The sequence below is a fragment of the Molossus molossus genome, unplaced genomic scaffold (assembly GCF_014108415.1).
Source record: "Molossus molossus isolate mMolMol1 unplaced genomic scaffold, mMolMol1.p scaffold_m16_p_9, whole genome shotgun sequence".
Lineage (NCBI taxonomy): Eukaryota > Metazoa > Chordata > Mammalia > Chiroptera > Molossidae > Molossus > Molossus molossus.
The window spans coordinates 59,060,708-59,080,270 of record NW_023425403.1 but is presented as its reverse complement, the minus strand read 5'-3'; the positions used below and the strand labels follow the sequence as shown (position 1 = coordinate 59,080,270).

At 52.6% G+C, this 19,563-nt stretch overlaps 1 protein-coding gene across 1 annotated transcript in view; it reads right to left on the bottom strand.

Moving 5' to 3' along the window:
* Positions 1–1,477: 1,477 nt before the first annotated feature.
* Positions 1,478–19,563, bottom strand: part of COL4A2 (collagen type IV alpha 2 chain) — a 181,700-nt gene continuing 163,614 nt past the window's right edge. The window contains exons 33-48 of the mRNA XM_036250136.1: positions 18,175–18,297; positions 17,677–17,858; positions 15,769–15,832; positions 15,526–15,600; positions 12,932–13,039; positions 12,095–12,202; positions 11,099–11,170; positions 10,088–10,213; positions 8,774–8,890; positions 8,133–8,294; positions 7,922–8,020; positions 7,396–7,542; positions 7,153–7,269; positions 5,985–6,176; positions 4,572–4,858; positions 1,478–2,573 (exon numbers count right to left, since the gene is read on the bottom strand). Of these exons, the coding sequence (XP_036106029.1) occupies positions 2,316–2,573; positions 4,572–4,858; positions 5,985–6,176; positions 7,153–7,269; positions 7,396–7,542; positions 7,922–8,020; positions 8,133–8,294; positions 8,774–8,890; positions 10,088–10,213; positions 11,099–11,170; positions 12,095–12,202; positions 12,932–13,039; positions 15,526–15,600; positions 15,769–15,832; positions 17,677–17,858; positions 18,175–18,297 (2,237 nt within the window). The 3' untranslated portion in view covers positions 1,478–2,315. The remainder of the gene's footprint in view (positions 2,574–4,571; positions 4,859–5,984; positions 6,177–7,152; positions 7,270–7,395; positions 7,543–7,921; positions 8,021–8,132; positions 8,295–8,773; positions 8,891–10,087; positions 10,214–11,098; positions 11,171–12,094; positions 12,203–12,931; positions 13,040–15,525; positions 15,601–15,768; positions 15,833–17,676; positions 17,859–18,174; positions 18,298–19,563) is intronic.

Here is a 19,563-nt window from a genome sequence, read left to right as displayed (position 1 = left end):
TGATTGTGGGATTGTGGGGAGTGGAGTCTAGAAATCAACAGCAGCCTCCACAAGCTTTGCAGAGAGGCACTGTGCTGGGTGTCTTTCAAGTCCTGGCCTCAGCTTCTTAACCCATCTTGTTGCTATGGAAGCCAGCTGTGTACAGGTATAGCGACCTTGCATCAGCTTCACCTGGTTCTTCACTTCCACCTGGGGTGCTGCGGAGCCCACTCAACCATGTAAGTGCTGAGAGTCTTAGGCAACCCCTCACCACTAGGGACAAGAACCGGAGACTGCAAATGTCCGTTTCCCATGCATGGGAGGGACAATGTGAGGCTTCGTCTGTGGCCTTCCTTAGTGGATTTCTAGCAGGATAAAGCCCTAAATTGCCAAGGCCAGTAGCCCCCTTGGTAAGGTGCCCTCCTTCCTGGGTTCACTATGGCCAAGTCCCACTCCATTCCCTGAATGATGTCCCCTAGGAACCCTCCTGTGCAGAGTCCTTGTCCTCCGGGGGAATGCAAGCCAAGGCGGCTGCTGATCTATTTCAAATAGCATTGTCAGGTGGAAAACTTACTTCATTAGGTGGAAATTATTCTCAGACAAAGTTTAATATGAGATTGAATTTTATTTTATTTTTTTAAAATCTTCACCCGAGGATATTTTTACATTTATCTTCAGACAGAGTGGGAGGGAGAGAAAGAGAGAAACATCGATGTGAGAGAGACACACCGATTGGTTGCCACCTGCATGACCCTAACGAGGGCTGGGGATGAACCGCAATGGAGGTATGTGTCCTTGGCCGGAATCAAACCTGGGACTCTTTGGTCCGCAGGCCAATGTTCTAACTACTGAGTAAAACGAGCCAGGACTGAGATTGAATATTAAAGGGCAAAAATAAATTCTATGAGTTGGGCTCCCAAGGGTCAGCCAGGTTCCAGAAAAAACCAAAGCCAGAAATGAGTCTTATTTTTATTTTTTTATCCTCATCCGAGGGCATTTTTTTTTTTTTTTTTGCATTTATCTTCAGAGAGAGAAACATTGATGTGAGAGAGATACATTGACTGATTGCCACTCATACTGGGGACAAACTGCAACCAAGGTACGTGCCCTTAGCAGGAACCCAACCTGGGTCTCTCTGGTCCGCGGGCCGACGCTCTAACCTCTGAGCCAAACCAGCCAGGGCCAGAAATGTGTCTTGGAGACTATGTCTTGGAAATATTGAGATTTGACTTGGGACGCATGTCAGAATGAATTGAATGATTTTGGAAGTTCCTTGGTGAAGCACCCATCTTCCTAATTTCCATGTGTGATGGTTACGGTGCTTTCCGTAAACATGAATGCATTATAAACACAAAGACAGTTCCCTGAGAACAGAATGACAATACCACAGACTTGGGTTCAAGTCTACAGAAACCCAACAAAACAGCTCCAGGGCCCAGATGCAGTGCCTTGGGCTCTCAGCAAATTTTGTGCTCTATAGACTTGAGAAAATCAAGGCAGTCAACAACTGGGGGTATAAAAATGTTCAAAACCAACTTTTATTTTACTGTCATTATAGAGGACATACTTAGTCATGGGAGTACAATTTACCACAATTAAAGAGAGGGTAAGTCTCCAGGGCGGCCTGGGGGCAGTGGGAACATCAGTTCTGACCGCACAGGGTCTGCTGTCAAGTAGCCTGGCTGACGACAGTCAGAAGGTCTTTGTCTCTAGATGAGGTTTGCCAGACCCAATGGTCTGTAAGGATGTGGTGGAAAGAATGACAGCTGGCGTTGACTACCAGTATCTTTTTGGCCGTGAGGGGTGAGTATTTGGGAGATCATACTGTTGCAGGGTCGGGCCCATGCCCAGGAGACTCTCATGTGGAAACTGGCAAAAAGTTCAGGAGCCCTCGGGCTGCATGGCTTCATTTATTTATACTGCCCCTGTAAGTGAGTTAAATAAGTGGGTTTTCTGCGGGGCTTGAAAGTGTGGTATTATAGAGGTACATGTTAAGAAGTTAGTTACACCGAGCGCATAATAGTCTAGTGTGACCGGATGGGGAGTGCAGGGCTGTTAGCAGTTTTCCATTTCGGAGATGTCAGAGGAGGGAGGGCTTCCTTCTGCGGAGTGGAGACAGTGGCTAGCACCTATGAATGAATGACAAGTGCCTATTTGGTATAAATGCTGGTGCTGAATTCCTTTGGTGGCCTTTTTGTTTTTACAGAAAAGAAATGAAATCAATCTTTGGGTCAGCACCTGAGGTAATAAGTTAAGAAGAAGCACCAAAGTGACCCCAGCTGAGTGTCGGCCTGCAGAGACGTGCGTCCGGGGGGCGGCGCCCGTGGCCCCGCGCGTCACAGGTTCTTCATGCACACCTGGCAGCGGCTGATGTGCGTCCGGATGAGCCCTGCCTTGAGCGTGTCGGAGGAGGGCGAGCCTTGGAAGCTCTGCTCGGGGATGGTGGTGAGCCAAAAGCTGTACTTGTTGGCGAAGTAGTGGCAGGTTCCACGGCCTCCGTTGCACTCGATGAAAGGCGTGGCGCGGAAGTCCTCCAGACAGCTGCCTGGCGACACCAGCGACTGGCCACCACCTTCATCGCCTGCGGCCGTGTGCTGTGGAGAAGGAGGGGCAGGCTGTGAGCACACTCCCCAGGGCAGACTGTTACTGATGTGCTTTTCCCCTGAACAACTATCTATGTCCACACAGACCACCCGCCACATGCTCTTGAATGCTAGGGCCTCGGCTAAAATACATCGGGGTGGAAGACATGAAGGAGGCGGAGCTGGGTAGCAGGTATGCTGCAGGGGAGGATTTGTGGACATACACTGACAGGCTTGATTTGTTATTAAGTGACAACTAGAACAAAAGCAAAAGCAGTTATTAAAAAAAAAAAAAAATAGATACAGTTGACTATATTTGGAGGCAAAAGTATCATCTCCCCAATCATCCATTCAAAGAATGAAGCATTTGCCTGGCAGAAGAGATACCAAAATTTTAACTTTTGTTTTAAAGGAAAAATAAAATCAAGATGTGGGTCAGCATTTGAGGTTAAGTTCAAAATAAGCACCTGCCTAAAAGTGACCCCTCCTCAACCCGCCTCTGCTAACCTTCATGAGCAGGGGAAGTATGTATAAGTGGTTTTCATTAGTTTTCTTTGTAGAAAATCTTTACTTGCTGATTTTTCAATGAACATGTACTGCTCATGTAATTCATGTTTTTTCAGTCAGAGGATTGTTAATTAAGCAATTAGTCACTGGAGCTGACCCAGCAGCTGCTGGCTGGAGACTAGGAGAAGTGTCAGAGGGAATTTTCTTTGCCACTTTTAAGTTCTACATTCCTTTTGTTTCACAAATATTTTTAGCTCCTATGAAGGTGCACGGTAGGCCCCTGGATCTCAAAGCTAATCTATAACCGAGTGTCATTTGGCTTGGTCGAGCTAGCTCTAAGTGGTGAGTGGGTTGTCAGAAGCTGCTCATTAGAACAGGAAGATCTCAGCCTCCGTCTGCAGCGAACACAAGAGGCGTCCTGTGATGTATTTGGGCAGGGACCAGCAAAAGACAACAACTTTGAAAAGTTTTCTGCTCGCAAAATGCTCAAGGCTTTCCAACCCAGAGCTACTGCGTTCTTGTTTATTGTAAACAGGCTGGGAGAAGCAGGCGTGTATATATCTTCAAGAGATGTCTCAGGCCCCGCTTCGGTCTGAGAGGGCTGAGGCCATGCCTAGGAGCTGCCCAAGCGGGCCCTGGAAAGGACTCCCCAAGGGACACGCTGGGGGCTGCCGGGACGGGGTCAGGAGGAAGCACCAGGCTGGAAGCCTTGGAGCCGGGCCAAGTAAGGTCAATCCTGTGAGTCAATTTATATATTACGTTATTAATGTAACTTATGAAATATTAACACATCACTGAAGCTGGAGTACCGATGGAGTTGAGACGGTCATATTCAGTATAAACGAAATGGAAGACCCAGTACCCCAGTGGACTTTCCTTTCTCCCTGCAAGGGTGGAGCAAGCAGGGAGATTGTAAGGATGCCACTGTGGTGCAGTCACTCCTCTCAGTGTTAAGCTAACGTAACGTAAGCTGGCCAAAACCAGTTCTCTATTCTATACCCAAGGTGACCCTACAGTGGTATTCCAGGACTTCCCTCATTGGCATACGTGTGTCTGCTTTAAACCAACCGGTTAATGGATGTTTCTTGAGGACACTTCAGGTTCTAGATAGATTCTACTAAGATACTTAGGATTCTAGATAAAATTCTTCACCCTGTTTAGCCTTAGGATAAACCAGAAGAGCTTTGCCTTCAGGGCTCTGCTTAGAAAGACAGATAACAAGCCAAATTTATCCTAATTACAAAGGCTTGGTGGCAAATTACTGGGTCCCCTCTGGGTGGGGGCAGCCCCACGCTCCGCCCGGGGCTCAGTTAACACAGTGCAGACTAAAGTGCAGGCTGCATTCCGGCTCCCACCCACCCCTGGGCCAGGTGGCCTTCCTGTCAGGGCACCTGTCTGATGACTTTGGGCAGCTGTTCTTGCCGCTTCCCCAGCCAGGGTGTGGTGGGGGAGAGGAACTAGATTTCCTAGTTCCATGAGAGAGTGCTGGCAAGTACCACGTACCATGAGGAAGGAATATCCGATCCACAAACTCCGCCATCCGGCTGGGCAGTGGGGGATGGAGACGTCTTGACTGTGGACCGCAATGGCCACGGCCGGGGCCTCGCACACCGAGCAGCGGCTGATGTAGGGCTTGATTTCCTCCTCGGCCACAGGCATCATAGGCAGTGGGGCAGTGGTGGAGAGCCAGTAGGACTTGTCATTCCGGCTGGCATAGTAGCAGACGTCCCCGGGGTTGCAGTACAGGAAGGGCATGGTGCTGAACCGAGCCAGGCAGGAGCCCGCCAGCCCTGCAAAAGGAGGTGACAGCTGAGTGTGGCCGGCAAGATGCTGCTCCGGCCCGGCCAGCCTCGGGAGGTCCCACGTCAGGGACCCGCCACTTGGAAGGGCTCAGCTTCGCAATGGGGCCTGAACCAATTCCCATTTTGGGGGGAAAGACTACACTGGCATTTCAGCCTTGCCCTTCCAGAAGTTCTCACACATACGTCTGGACTAAGCGGGGTCAGCCGGGAGCAGTGTTTTTACGAATAGCACCTTGGGTGAGGCCCATGTTGGGGGTTCTTAAAGCGCCACCCTGAAGAAACCTGATGAGGGCCTAGCTCGTCACACCCCACAGTGCCCTCCCAGAAGGAATTCTGGCCACCCCTGCCTGCAAGGAACTCTACTGCTTCTACGTAAAAACAAAGCAAAAAAACAAAGAAAGCGACTTTCCTATGACCAGAGTGAACTGCTCTGTGGAGCAGGGTTCCCTTGCCCACTGGCTGCGCACATGCCTAGGGCCGAACGTGCGCTCCGCCGTGGGCAGGCCTGTCCAGCGTGTGGCTGCCTCCTTGGCCCCGGTCCCACCTCTCCTCTAGGCCCCCTTCTTATTCGCTTTGCCCCACTTTAAAAAACCTTACTATGGAAGTAGAACATATAGGTAGGAATGTGAACACGTTGTCAGGGTTCAGCGGACAGGTTTCCTCAACCACTGTCCCCACAGACTGAGGCACCCTCCCCCCACGCTCCGTGGGCTTGCTACATTTTCTGTGTGCTTTTAGGTCATTTTAATTCCTTTTGCCTGTGTGAGTCCCAGGCCCTCGCAGTCCCAGCTGGACTGTTCACAGAACTTGGGGCACAAAGCAAGAAGGAGGTGAAGCCGCTGGTGGCCTCCAGGCAGAGAGGAGCCAGCACCAGGGGGGCCTCCAGGAGCAGGGGGAAGGCCCTGCTGAGTTAAAGGCAGGTCTCCATGGGCCTGACCTGAGGGCATCAAAGGCCATTTTCATCTTTTCTGAAATCCCAGGGATGTGAAGGGGCTCAGTGCCTTCAAACGGGAGCAGCTCAGCGGCCTCAGAGGACTCATGAACATCACTGTGGCCATTCGATCTTGACCACCTTCAGCTAAGCTAGCCTCGGGGCCCAGCAAGTGGTACCTACCCAGGTCCTGGTTGTGGGCTTTCTCCTGGCCTTCAAAGTACAGCAGGCTGTATCCACTCCAGAGCTTGTTCATGCCCACAGGGCACATGGGCTCCTGGTCTGTCTGGCTGTGCTTCACCAGGAGGTAGCCAATGCTGACGCTGCGGCCAGGCATGCCGGGCAGGCCGGGGGTCCCGGGGCGGCCTGGCTCCCCTAGGGTCCAAGGGAAAGCAGGCCCCTGTCAGCTGTCATGTAGCCCCCAGCCCGCAGCCCGTGGCTGACATCACATGGTAACATTTACAGCTGCAGCTTTCTCCCAAGGCTGGGGTGCCATGGGGTTGGAAATATCCCCTCAGGGGGCTGGAATCTCTCCTCAGAGCACAGAAGAACATCTACTCTGCCTTCGAGTATTTGAAATCAGCTCTCCGGATCGTGCCTTCCCCTCACCCGTCCCTTGCAAGGACTTTTCCACATCTCGGTGTTTTCTCACGAGGCCATCCCCTCCCCCAGCGCTGTCCTGTCTCCTAGCCCAGGCGGCTCCTATCCACACATGTGCCTTCAGCTGTGCGTCCCCCACGTTCCACAATCTGGCCGTGGGTGAATCCATCCGGAGGCTGGTAGGTGGCTAGTTCCTGAGATTTGGGAGCTGATAATGCAGCCTCATACTCTAATGACAAATCTCAAGAATTTTTTCTGCATGACTTGCTATTATTTCTGGCCTGCCCCATTTTGCACATGTACAAATCATTTTAAGAAATCAATAATACAAGACTTCATGATGGCTCCTGTTAATGCAATTGGTTTCTTTCAGCTCACTGTCTCAGGCCTGCAGATGTTTACAAATCTTTCTCTCAGGCATGTTTCCTGCTTCCTTCTCTGAGGCACCTGCACATGTCTCAGAGGAAGGGAAGAAGCCAGCCTGTCCTGGAGGTTCTGTGCCAGGTGCTCTGCTAGGCTCAGGTGCTCTGCAAGGTGCAGGTGTTGAGGAGTGCATCCAGGACCAAGGCTGCAGTGAGGGTCCTAGGAGCTGAGTTGGGGTTTCAGAGCAGAAGGGGTGCAGCCTCTTATCAGTACTCATCACAGCACTCATCTCGTCCCTCCTTGCATACCACAGTCCATCTGTCAGATTACAGTGCGCCCAGAACCGCCCCCCAATACCCACTGCTCTGTTTCATCGTCCCTCACTCACCTTCCTGGCCAGTTGGCCCCTGGTGCCCCAGGGGCCCCTGGTCACCTCGGAATCCGGGAATGGCAGACACACCGCCTCTTCCCGGGAGCCCCGCCTTTCCTGGAGCCCCGCGGAAACCTGCAGTCACCGAAACAGGTGTGAGGCCGTGGAAAGAGTGACATTGACGCTTAGCAAATGCTTTTCAGCAAGAAAACAAAGCAGATAAGGATCCCTTCCCGGCTGGCTCTGCAGCAGGGCTCCTACCTGGGTCTCCCGGGGGACCCTGGGGTCCCATCTCTCCGTGTGTCCCTGGGGGGCCTCTCCTTCCCTGCGGACCCACTGGCCCGGGCTGGATAGTAATCCTCTGAGGGATTCCTACAATTCCTGGGGATCCCATAGGACCGGGGGTACCTGGAAAGGAAAAAGGAAGGCCAGTTGACACAGGGGGACCACTTGCTTTCTTGCTCCAATTTCCATCCTATTTTTTAACTCGTTGAAACCAACCTTGGAGCTTCCTAGAACAATCTTGCTTTCTAGACATGAAGATGGGTGATAAGTCATCGAGAGGCCACTCAGTGCCTGCCCTTCCAAGAAGGACTTTCATTCACTTGTGGAAGTGCCTGCGGACCCCATCTTGCTTTTCTCTTTGCGCTTTAGGGTTTGGGCCACATGACAAAGACTGACTCTAGAGGTGTCCCATGCCCGGAGGGGCAGGAGTAGGTCTGAAGGCCACTCCTGGCGGCAGCTGATTAAAGAGGATGGCTCTGCACGCGTGCCGATGGCCACTTACCGGGGAAGCCTCGGTCTCCTTTGGGTCCCTTCGGGCCTCGGTCGCCCACACTTCCGGGGATTCCTATGTTTCCCATGAATCCTTGCTCACCTCTGGGCCCTTTGACACAAGGAGGACATTAAGGACACATGCCTGGGTGGGGCTCCAGTCATCTCTGACCACTGCTGCCAGCCTCCCTGAGGACAGGACCCCTTCGTGAGGGCACAGTTACCTTTTTCTCCTGGGACACCGAACACGCCAGGCCGACCCTGGGGTCCAGGGTCCCCAACCCATCCTTTGGTGCCTGGGTTTCCTGGCGCTCCTGGGAACCCCTCATCGCCTTTGCTTCCAGGAAGAGCAGGAGGCCCAGGTGGCCCCATGGGGCCCGCATAACCTATCAGCATTAGTCACAAGAAAAGAGAGTTAAACAGGAGGGCACAGGCATGGCCACAGGGAGGGGCCTCAGCAGGAGGCACCCAGGAGGCCTGATAGAAAACCATCTGTTTAGGGAACGGTCTTTGGTAAGTTTGTAACATTGGGCAACTTTTTTCTTTTTATTGTGGTAAAATGCAAGTTAACACAAATTTATCATTTTAACCACTTCAAGCGCACAGTTCGGTGGCATTAAGAACATTCACGTTGTTGTACAGTCATCACTACCATCCAGCTCAGAACTCTTTCCATCATCCCAAACTGAAACTCTGTCCCCAATAAACACTAACTGCCCCCCCCCCCCGGCCCTGACAACCCCCAGGCTCCTTCCCGTCTCTATTAATTGGACTCTTCTAGGGGCCTCCCTCGAGTGGAGGCACAGTCTGTCCTTCTGTGTGCGCCCTGAGAGGTCCCAACGCACAGGAGCAGGAGCCTGCTTACCTTTCGGGCCAAATAGCCCTGCTGCACCTCGATCACCAGGCAGCCCAGAGATGTTGGAAGTGGGTGTGAAGCCTGGGTACCCTTGAAGTCCTGGACTCCCAGATGGGCCTCTTTCCCCTTAGGAAGGAAACAGAAGGAAGTGTTTTTAGCATCAGCATTTGACATTTTTTATTTTTGCTTAATCCTCACAGGAGGATATTTTTCCACTGCTTTTTAGATAGAGAGGGAGGGAGAAAGAGACAGAGAGGCACACTGGTTGGTTGCCTCCCAAACGACCCTAACCAGGGTCAGGGATTGAACCTGCAACCCAGGTATGTGCCCTTGACTGGGAATCAAACCCATGACCCTTGGGTCCATGGGCCAACACAGTAACTGCTGAGCCAAACAGGCCAGAGCAGCATCTGATTCTTTTTTTTTTAAAATATTTTGTATTGATTTTTTAGAGAAAGAGGAAGGGAGAGAGAGAGAGAAACATCATTGTGAGAGAGATACATTCATCGGTTGTCTCCTGCACGCCCTCCACTAGGGATTGAGCCCGAATCCCTGGCATGTGCCCTGACCGGGAATTGAACCGAGACCTCTCAGTACATGGGACTATGCTCAATGCACTGAGGCACACCAGCTGGGCATCAACATCCGAATTTTTAATCTATTGTTTCCCCTCCACGCTATCACCTGTCCAGGGGCACAGCCAAGGAGAGGCAGTGATGGTAGGTGCCCAAGGCCAGGGAATGTTGAACATAGCTCTTGGGGGGGGGGGGGCAGGGAGAGGTGTACAGGGAGGCAGCTACCTTATGGCCCCCCACTTCCACCAGCTCCATCTGCTGTTGAGAGGGTCCCTCAAACCCACTTCTGCTGGGATCTCATAGCTTTTCAATAGAGGTCAAAGAGAGTCACCTTCCAGTTTCGTACTATCACCTTGAATATTGAGCACTGACTCTGTGCTAGGCATTCAGCCAACATATACGCAAAAGAATGAAAGAGAGCTCGCTTCTGCTCTCGTGTCCTCCACCTCCTGTCAGCGCAGTCACAGCAGCACGCTGTGCGATACAGATCACGATGCTGTGCTGTTTTGCGAGCGCTGTCCATGGGCCAGAATCGTATGCACCATGTGGAACCAAGGTCTCTCACTTCTGTCTGTTCCTCTCAGGCTGGATCTCACCTCCATCCTCAAGAAACTCTTTTCCTAACCCCACTCCGAGGGCAGATGGGTGAACTGACAAGCAAGACTTCGTAGCTTTCCCACCCTGGCCGCCCAGCAACGCATTGGGTCCTGGTTGTGCAGATGGTAACGCTGGACGTGTCTGGCCTCACCTGGAACTCCTTGCTCTCCTTTTTGTCCTGGGGCTCCTGTAGGGCCTGGAAGGGTGTTGGCCTCTCCTGCCTCACCCCTGTCCCCAGCAGGACCTGGGAAACCTGGGTCTCCATGCATGTCTGCACCTGTGGCAGGGTTAAACAGCAGCGACGTCAGCAACCAACCACGCAAAGTTAATTTTCACAAATAAAAGAACAGCAAAGCTCTTCGGTGAGACTCAAAAAGAGAAAACCAGAAGGCACCTGTGGGATTTCAGTTTGCTACGTGGCCTCAGTACCCCACAATCTGAGATTGGTACACCATTCCTGTGAACTGAATTGTCTCCCCAGGATTCGTATGTAGAAGGCCTCATTTCCAATGTGATGGTTGTTGGTGGTGGGGCCTTTGGGAGGTGATTAGATTTAGACGAGATCACGAGGATGGGCCCCATGAGGGATTCATGTTCTCATAAGAGACCCCAGAGAGCTTGTTTTCTCTCTCCACCATGTGGGGACACAGCGAGAAGGTGGCCATCTGCAAGCCAGGAAGAGGACCCTCACCAGAACCCAACCACACCAATGCCTAGATCTCAGACTTCCAGTCTTCAGAACTGTGAGGAATAAACGTCTGTTGTTTAAGCCCCGAGTCTGTGGTATTTTGTTACAGCAGCCCAAGCTGACTACGACAGCATTATCTGTCTCAAAGCACAAGGACAGCCCCAGGACAGGCTGGGCACCAACTGTCTTCCCTGTGCCTGTGAAATGAAAGATTTCAAATGCTCCTGAAAAGGCAAATCATTTGTTTCTCTCTCCCTATAAAAGTCTGATGGGCCCAGTCAACACAATTTCTGACCTAAGGGGATGGATTCTTAGGGACCACATCTCAGTGGTCTGCAGAACCACATGGCCTCCGGTGATGAAACAGACCTCGTGGAGCAGTCCTGCTCTCTGAACTCCCTCCACCACACCCTGCACCCTAGACAGCCTCCCAGTCCCCCACTCTCCTCCCCGCCCTGCAGATGCCATGGGTACCTGGGGATCCTGGAAAGCCTTTGGTGCCTGGTAAGCCGTGTAACCCACCGATGCCTCGGCTGCCCGGTACACCTGTGTGGGTTTCACTCATGGTTATTTCATGCACGAGAGAGCAAATGAAAACATGCCTGAAAACATGTCCAGTTTCTTCAAAACTCCTGCAAACAGGGGCAGTTCAGCCTATAGTCTGCCATATAAATTAATCACTTCTATGTTACTGGAGAGAACCACGGAACTTAAAGATCAATTTCCTAAAATCCTTGCAGACTCATTACAGCCAGACAGGAACTGGGAAGCAGTGTATTCCATTTCTCTTCTTGGAGCTTGAGTCACTGTAAATATTTGGTTTGTAAAAATTGCCTGGAATCAATAGCCTGGCATTCATTCCATTCCCTCCGCATTCTCAAGGACAAATGTTTCTAAAGAAGGACAAGGGGCACAGGTGGCAATTCTTACTGTGATGTGGGCAGAGTATGAAGGCAGGTGGGTCACCCATAGTTTTGAGCAACAGAGCAGCTGAGGGCTTGTCCCCAACCTGTCCAGTCACTGAGGGCCTGTCCCTTGATCAGGGGCCTGTCCAGGTCAGGCTACATAATGCTCTAAATGCCACCCAGGGCTCCACCAGACCTCAATCAGTGGGAAGCCAGGAAGCCTGTGGTGGAACCCCTTGGTGTCTGTCCCTCTGGTCCCTCGGCACTGCCTGTGTGCTGACCGAGGAGCGGGCCCTGAGGCTTCCCACTCACCGTTCTGGAGTGAAGCACTCCTCTGCAGACTGGCATGTCTGTCTTTCCCCAAGGGGCTTGGATAACTGCAAACCCTGTTCCAGATGTGTTTTGTGTGGACAGGAAACCATGCACACTCCTGCCTTGCATCTCGCACAGTCTTACAGAAAACAGCGTGGGGAGAGGCTAACCTGGCTAAGGGTGCCCCTCCTCAACTCACAAATCTTTTTGAACCACTGTGTGCTTGTGTCTGTGAAGGGAGGAATCGACTTACCTGGTAAGCCTGGAACACCTGGCCAGCCATAATCTCCTTTGGTGCCGGGCACTCCGGCCCGGCCAGGGTCTCCCTGTGGCCCCGGCACGCCTGCCTGTCCTGGAAAGCCTGGGGGAGGGGAGACACATCCATAGGTCAGACACAGGAATCCTGAAGACCTTGAGAGGCCTACCTGCCCAGCCTCCAGGTCCTGCCTGCAGGGGGCAGCAGGGGCGCTTTTTGGAAAAGAACCAGCACAATCAAGTTCAGTGGGGTTAGCTGAGGCTTGCCAAAGAGAGAACAGCTTGTGTTTTCTTATTCTGATCCTATCATCCAAACAGAAGTTTGGAGAGAACCCACGAAACAAGCCCCTCAGGATCAGCCTGTTGGAATCACAGGTCCTGGGCGGATGCAAACAAAGTAAAAGCAGCAATCCACCCCAAAGCATGAAACAGGTTCACTGTCTGCTTTCCACCATTCACTTGGGATCCCAAAGGAATGTCTTCACACGCAAATTCACGAACTAGACCCCCAACCAGAGCTGAAGTCTGTGTTTATGGAGAGACGAACACTGGGCCCCACGAAGCCTTCCACCCCTTCCCTGTGCGCCCGCTGCCAGATCGGCTGTTCGCGTGTTTGCTCCTTAGGCAGAGCCAGGGGAAGGGGCACCACGTAAGAGCAAGCTTCCTGGGTGAAGGGTGACCTAGCAGACAACTCCTTGGTGAAACTGGCTGCCTCTGCCCTGGGGTCTCGGAGGTGGGGAGCTTCAGCCTTCCTCTGCCCCCAGCCGCTGCACCCGCAGGCCATGCCCAGGGGGCACGTGCGCTGGAGGAAGGCTGTGACTCCCAGAGGGCGTACCTGCTTGCCCTGTCAGTCCCGGAGGGCCTTGGGCTCCTGCTAGGCCTGTTATCCCGGGGAAGCCGATGTCACCTGTTGTTCCTTTCGCTCCAAATAATCCCTTTAGACCTGTAAGCACAGATTTACTGCTTGGAACAAAACACGGACATTGCCATACCACGCTTGGTACTTCTGTGGTGAATGGGGTGAGTATCCGAACACGTTCCTTCATCGACTACTTTTTTACCTAATTCTTCCCTCTGAGCCTGAGGTCAGCAGCCTCCAAGCCGGCACCCAGTGGCCCCCACGTTCTGGTATTCACACCCTCCTGCAGTCCCCTCCCACACTGAATAGGGTTGAATTGTGTCACCACCAGGATACTATGGAAAGAGTGGTGTGTCACGTTCAGCCTAGGACATAAAAGTCATCCTTGCTTTTGCTGTGACACCTCTCTTGGGTGGCTTGCTCTGGAGGAAGCCAGCTGTGTACTGTGAGGACACGGAGCAGCCTTGAGAGAGGCCCTCGTGTGGAGGAATGAGGCCTCCCCCCAGAGCTGTGTGAGAGCGCGGCCCTGGAGGCTGCCCCAGCCCGTCGCCTGCAGATGACGCAGCCCTGCCGACGTCACGGAGGGAATCTCATGATGACCCCGCGTCAGAACAGCCCTGGTCCTGAATTCCTGACCCCCAGAAAACTGATGAGATAGGACTTGCGGTTTGATGTTCTGAGCCACTGCCTTTTGGGTACTGCCTTGTTAAAGCATCAACAGATAACAATTCAGAGCCCTTATCAGAGTGGTTTTTAATGTGTGATGTGCCATGGAAACCTGGGGAATTTGTTAAACATGCAGATGTTTGAGCTTCTCCCAGAGGTGACTTAGTAGGTCTGGGGTAAGGCCTGGAACCTGCATTTTAACAAGCACCTCAGGTGATTCTCAGCTGGTCATGGGGCAGACATAAAGCATGCTGCCCGTGTGTCAGTGACAACATTCTGCCAGCGTTTTGGTGATTTCTGGTATGCTGGAAGATCGTCAAAACTTCAGACCAACCTGAATTCTGCACAATCACTTTTGTCCAGTGTCTTCTTAAATCTGTGAGGCTATAGCTGAGACAAACTACTTTTATTAACATTTTTGTGGTCTTGAAGAAAAACCACTGAAGAAGTTCTGCTTATTTTCTATTGATTCTTTTACTAATTTGAAAATCTGCCCAAAGCCCTATTTACCCAGTGCATCTTCTTTCATAAACCATTGCCGTCCTCTTCACCCAAACTGAGTGAGTCCAACATAGCCAGTCCCTTCATCCTGAGAGACCGGGTCTGACCCCGGCTCCCCAGTGCCTCTCACGTCTGGGAGCTGATCTGACCCAGGACTCCACATCCACTCTCTCTGCTGCATAGGACAAGCTCTGTGGCTGATCTCACTTAGGGTGAATGGAGCACCCCCCAAGGATGGCTGATAGAACTCTCACCCCCTGTGATCCAGTCCCCTGGCCTTGGACAGAGTGGGAGGTTCTATTTCCTGGGCCCACAGTTTAACTAAAACCTAAACACTCAAGGGTAACAACCATAATTCTTCGGGGAAAGTAACTTCTCTTCCCCGACACATTTTCAGTTGCACAAGTGAGGCCATCATCAGTGACATGTAGCAAAGATGGTCTCATATTTCTGCTATTATAAACCAAACTGCCAAAGTAATTATTTAGGACAGGAGATTTAGCCAGCCAAGAGCCAGAAGGCTCAGCAGCCCGGACACCCTGTGACTGAAAGGAAAGCCACTGGGCCACCAAACATGAGCGCAGAGAGGCTGGCAGATGAGGCTGCCTATTCCTGAGTGGTAGTCCTCTGCGCCCATGCTTGACTGAGATCCCTTTCCAGTCTGGAGCCCTTCCTAGATAAGGACCAGCTCAGCATCCTCCCCACTGGCCAATCCCATGGACGACTCTTACCCCCAACCATGACTATCCCTAGAAAGACTTGGGGCTCCAGGCAGCTTAAGCAGTGTGGGGTCTCCCGAGATAAAATCTCCAGAAGAAGGCATCATTCTATCAAAGTCCCTTGGGATATGATTATAGACAGGAATTTTGACTTTGAACTTCAGGGATGCTCAGAGAGAAGAGGAGTGACCTCACATGAGGCCCCCCACCCCTGCCCCAGGGCACACAGGGCCGGGGGGGCTAATTAATCTTTCTTGTCTTACTCAAGAGATGGGCCTGATTCCCACTGACATTTCTTCTAGACCTTTCACTGTTTACAAGAAGCTCCAGTCACCGTCTCATTTGGTTCATGCCCTGTATTGTGTCCCAGGAGCCAGGCTCTGCTTCTTTGTCATGAGTCTCATTTTATGAGCCGCATAAAATGTTGATTTTACGAGTGCTGATTCTGGCTATTATCTCTTTCAGGGAGAGCCAGAGAGAGGTTTCTTGAGTGTCTTCAGCTTTAATTTAATTAAAAATTTCAGAGTTTTCCTTGTACACTGGGCTGGAAGGCCTCAAACCATTGCCTCTAACATGATCCATAGTGCTTCCTAAATAGATAGATTTGGCCAGCTCCTACGTGACGACATAGACAAGGGGTCAGGGCTGTTGCGGAGAGGAAGAGATGGAAAATGACTTAGGTACCTGGTATCCCAATGGGGCCCTGTTCCCCCTTCAGGCCCGGGCTTCCTGGTAAATTTATAGTGTCTCCAATATCACCTGTTGGGTGCAAAAAAGATGGTTGGGAACAGGTGCAACTTCTGCTGTGCTACATTCTTAACAAGAATAATTTGCTTCAAAAAAACTAACGGCATCCGCAGACCTGATACCCTATTTCCCGAGTGCTGGGTGTGGGGGCCCTGTTTTCACTGCCCGAGCAACACTTACCAAAGTCACCTGTGGGGCCGCTCTCGCCATAAAGACCTGCTCTCCCCGGAGCGCCCTTGTCACCCTGGAGTCAAACACAAAACCATCCTAAAAGGCTGTTTATGAAATAAGCTTCTAATTTCGAAGGTTAGTGTATCCAACTCTTTGGTATGCTGAGAACAACACCCAAGGTTTGTGATGTTACCATCTGGTAGAAAACGAGAGTTTTTCTCCCCTTCTTATTAAATATAAAGTAGTAAAAATGAACAAAGCTTGGCAGCGTTACTGAAATGAGTGGCACCACTAATGCAGATCACGGCCATGTGTGGTGAGGACACCACGGCCAAGTGCATCCTTACCCTCTGCCAGGCCTTCCATAGGTGAGGCCTTCCATTGGGTCTCCTCTCAAGAGCTTATTTTTATCCTCACCTTTGATCTTTTTTTTTTAAATAAAATGGGAGAGATGGAGGAAAAGAGGGAGGGAGAGAGTGAGAGACAGAGACATCGATGTGAGAGCGACACCGCAGTTGGTTGACTCCCACAGGACCCCAGCCGGGACTGGGGACCCTGGGACTCTTCGGGCTCGCAGCGCTCTACCTGCTGAGCCTGACTGGCCAGGGAAAGAGCTTTTTTAAAAAAATCCTCACCTGAGGATATGTTTTTATTGATTTTTTTATCCTCACCCGAGGATATTTTTCCATTTTTTGTACCGATAGAGTGGGAGGGAGAGGGAGGAAGGGATAGAGAGAGAGAAACATCGACGTGAAGGGACACATCGAGTGGCTGCCACCCGCACGACCAACCAGGGCCGGGGACAAACTGCAACCGAAGTACGTGCCCTTAGCGGGAACCGAACCTGGGTCTCTCCGGACCGCAGGCCGATGCTCTAACCGCTGAACCAAACTGGCCAGGGCTTGATTTTTTTTTTTTTAAGAGAGGAACAGTGAAAGAGAGAGAGATTTTGGGCGTGAAGGAAGGAAGACACCTGAGGAATTCTGAGGACTTCATGTACACCAGGGTGGGCTGGACAGAAGGCCTAGCCAGGGCCTAGTGCTAAAAAGGTTCATTGCAGGGTGGCTAGGCCTCTGATCTACCCCAAATGTGCTGACCTCATGTGAATGCCAGAAATGAGTCCCTTGTGTGCTGAGGACTGTGAGTGTGTACTACCTTTTAAACAAAAGAGGGTATAAATTCCACAAAATCAACTATGGAGAACCACTCTGTGACATGTTAATATACCATCTATACTGCACTCAATAAAAACTGCAAGGTAGCTACTACCTGTACTTTATATTAATGCTTTTTTTTTTTTTAGTATGTGCTCCTAACGGGAACCGAACCCGGGACTCTCTAGTCCACAGGCCCACACTCCAACCACTGAGTCAAACTGGCTAGGACATCCTGTACTTTATAGATGAAGACACAGGTGAGGAGAGGTGAGAGCCCTTCCTGGGTCAGGGTACACCACTGTTATCATGGAAACATGGTGCGTGGCATAGAGTAAGTGCTCAAAAAACAGGCACTGAGTGAATAAAGGAATTAACGGCAGGCCAGATGTCCTCCATGCCGTGGCTCAGCAGTGGGTTTTCAGTCCTGATGTCCTGCATGTGCTCAAGTTTAGAGCTCGAATCCCTAGAGATTCAAGTTTTGTTCTCCAGGCTCCCATGACGAAATGCAGACACCATGCTTCATCCCACAGAAGCCCACGAACGGGCAGCAGTGGCGTGGGCGGCACTCCGATCTCCGCTGGGGTTGGCATGAGCACAATGTTTCCTTACGCTGACCCAGGGGCCAAAACAGCCTGGGACCCTGACTCTGAACCTGTACCTTGACCACTCATACGCTGTCAATGCTGGGCCCTGGCTCTCTGCTCAGCAAGCAAGAGGAGAGGAGTCGACAAGAAGATGTGGCGTAAAAGGCACCCCTTACCCTACTTCCTACGAAGCCTGGAAATCCTGCAATTCCGGGGGAACCCGGCACACCAGGGAATCCTGGTAAACCAGGCACGCCGGGAACTCCGATGTCTCCTTTGACTCCTTTGATGTAGCCAGGCTGCCCAGGCAACCCAGGGATGCCCGACAGCCCGGGGATCCCCGGCATTCCTGGAACACCTGCAGAAAGACCTGAGTGTAACGCCCTCCCCTGGCTTTCAACGTTGCCATCCCCGAGTGCTGCACATCTTCAAATGGGAAGGCGAGGCCAAGCAGGCCTCGAAGAGCCACCCGCGAGCCCGTGTGAGGAGACGTCAGGTGCCACAAGGGCCGGAACACAGTGAAGGCTGGTGTGGGCACAGGGGTGTCTCTGGTGTAGAAGCTGCTGCTCCTTCAGACTGGGAGAGGCAAGGGTGGGCACCTGGCTGGGTGGAGGATTGGGACCCCCAGATCTGGCAGCTCAGAGGTCAGACTGGGCCTTTTGCTGACACCTCACCTTTTAGGCCGAGGTAGCCCTTCAATCCCATAGGTCCCTTATCTCCTTTGTCTCCTTTCATGTCTTTCATTCCTGGCTTGATGATGGGAGGCGGTCCTGGGGGGCCTGGTTCCCCTCGGTTTCCTGGAAGGAATCAGAATGCAGTCATTTCACTTGCCCTCTAGAGCAGGTGTAGAAACACAGGTGGAGAAGGCCTCTTGGCTGCTGCTGTCCTTCAAAACTGAGCCCTGAGAGGCTCTGAGCAGAGGGCTGGCATGCATCCCCTGACCCGGAGGCCCACGAGCGGGGGTGAGGGGCACTGAGCAGAGGGCTGGCATGCATCCCCTGACCCGGAGGCCCACGAGCGGGGGTGAGGGGCACTGAGCAGAGGGCTGGCATGCATCCCCTGACCCGGAGGCCCACGAGCGGGGGTGAGGGGCTCTGAGCAGAGGGCTGGCATGCATCCCCTGACCCGGAGGCCCATGAGTGGGGGGTGAGGCGCTCTGAGCAGAGGGGTGGCATGCATCCCCTGACCCGGAGGCCCACGAGCGGGGGTGAGGGGCACTGAGCAGAGGGCTGGCATGCATCCCCTGACCCGGAGGCCCACGAGCAGGGGTGAGGGGCTCTGAGCAGAGGGGTGGCATGCATCCCCTGACCCGGAGGCCCACGAGCGGGGGTGAGGGGCTCTGAGCAGAGGGGTGGCATGCATCCCCTGACCCGGAGGCCCACGAGTGGGGGTGAGGGGCTCTGAGCAGAGGGCTGGCATGCATCCCCTGACCCGGAGGCCCACGAGCGGGGGTGAGGGGCTCTGAGCAGAGGGCTGGCATGCATCCCCTGACCCGGAGGCCCACGAGCGGGGGTGAGGGGCTCTGAGCAGAGGGGTGGCATGCATCCCCTGACCCGGAGGCCCACGAGCGGGGGTGAGGGGCTCTGAGAGACACATGCCTGTTTCCCCCTTCCCTTTCCCCTTCTCTATAGTGGAGGTGTGGGCAAAGAGTATATCGAGGTGGCAGGACCCGTTCCCCCGACAGTGCTGCCAGGACAACTCAGGGATGAGTGTGACAGGTAACACAGAATGTGAGCAGGGGCTATTTATCTGTACTCTGATGAGACTGCAATCACACTTGATCACAAGTAGGAAGTATCAAATGAGGAAGGACGCCAGCTCAACCCCCTTCCTGCGGGCACCAGGAGCCCCAGAATTCAAAACGGGGCAGCCGGAGCCGGGGAGGTCACAGCAGCAGGCAGGTGGGGTGGTGCAAAGGGACTTGTAAGGAGTGAATAAACTGGTCAGGGGCGTGGGAAGCTGTGGGCAAGTCAGAGAATTGTGCCATGAGGTTCGGGCTGAGAATGTTCCAGAGTCTGTGTTCACTGGGTGAGAGGGGGCGGGTAATGTATGTCGCATTGGGC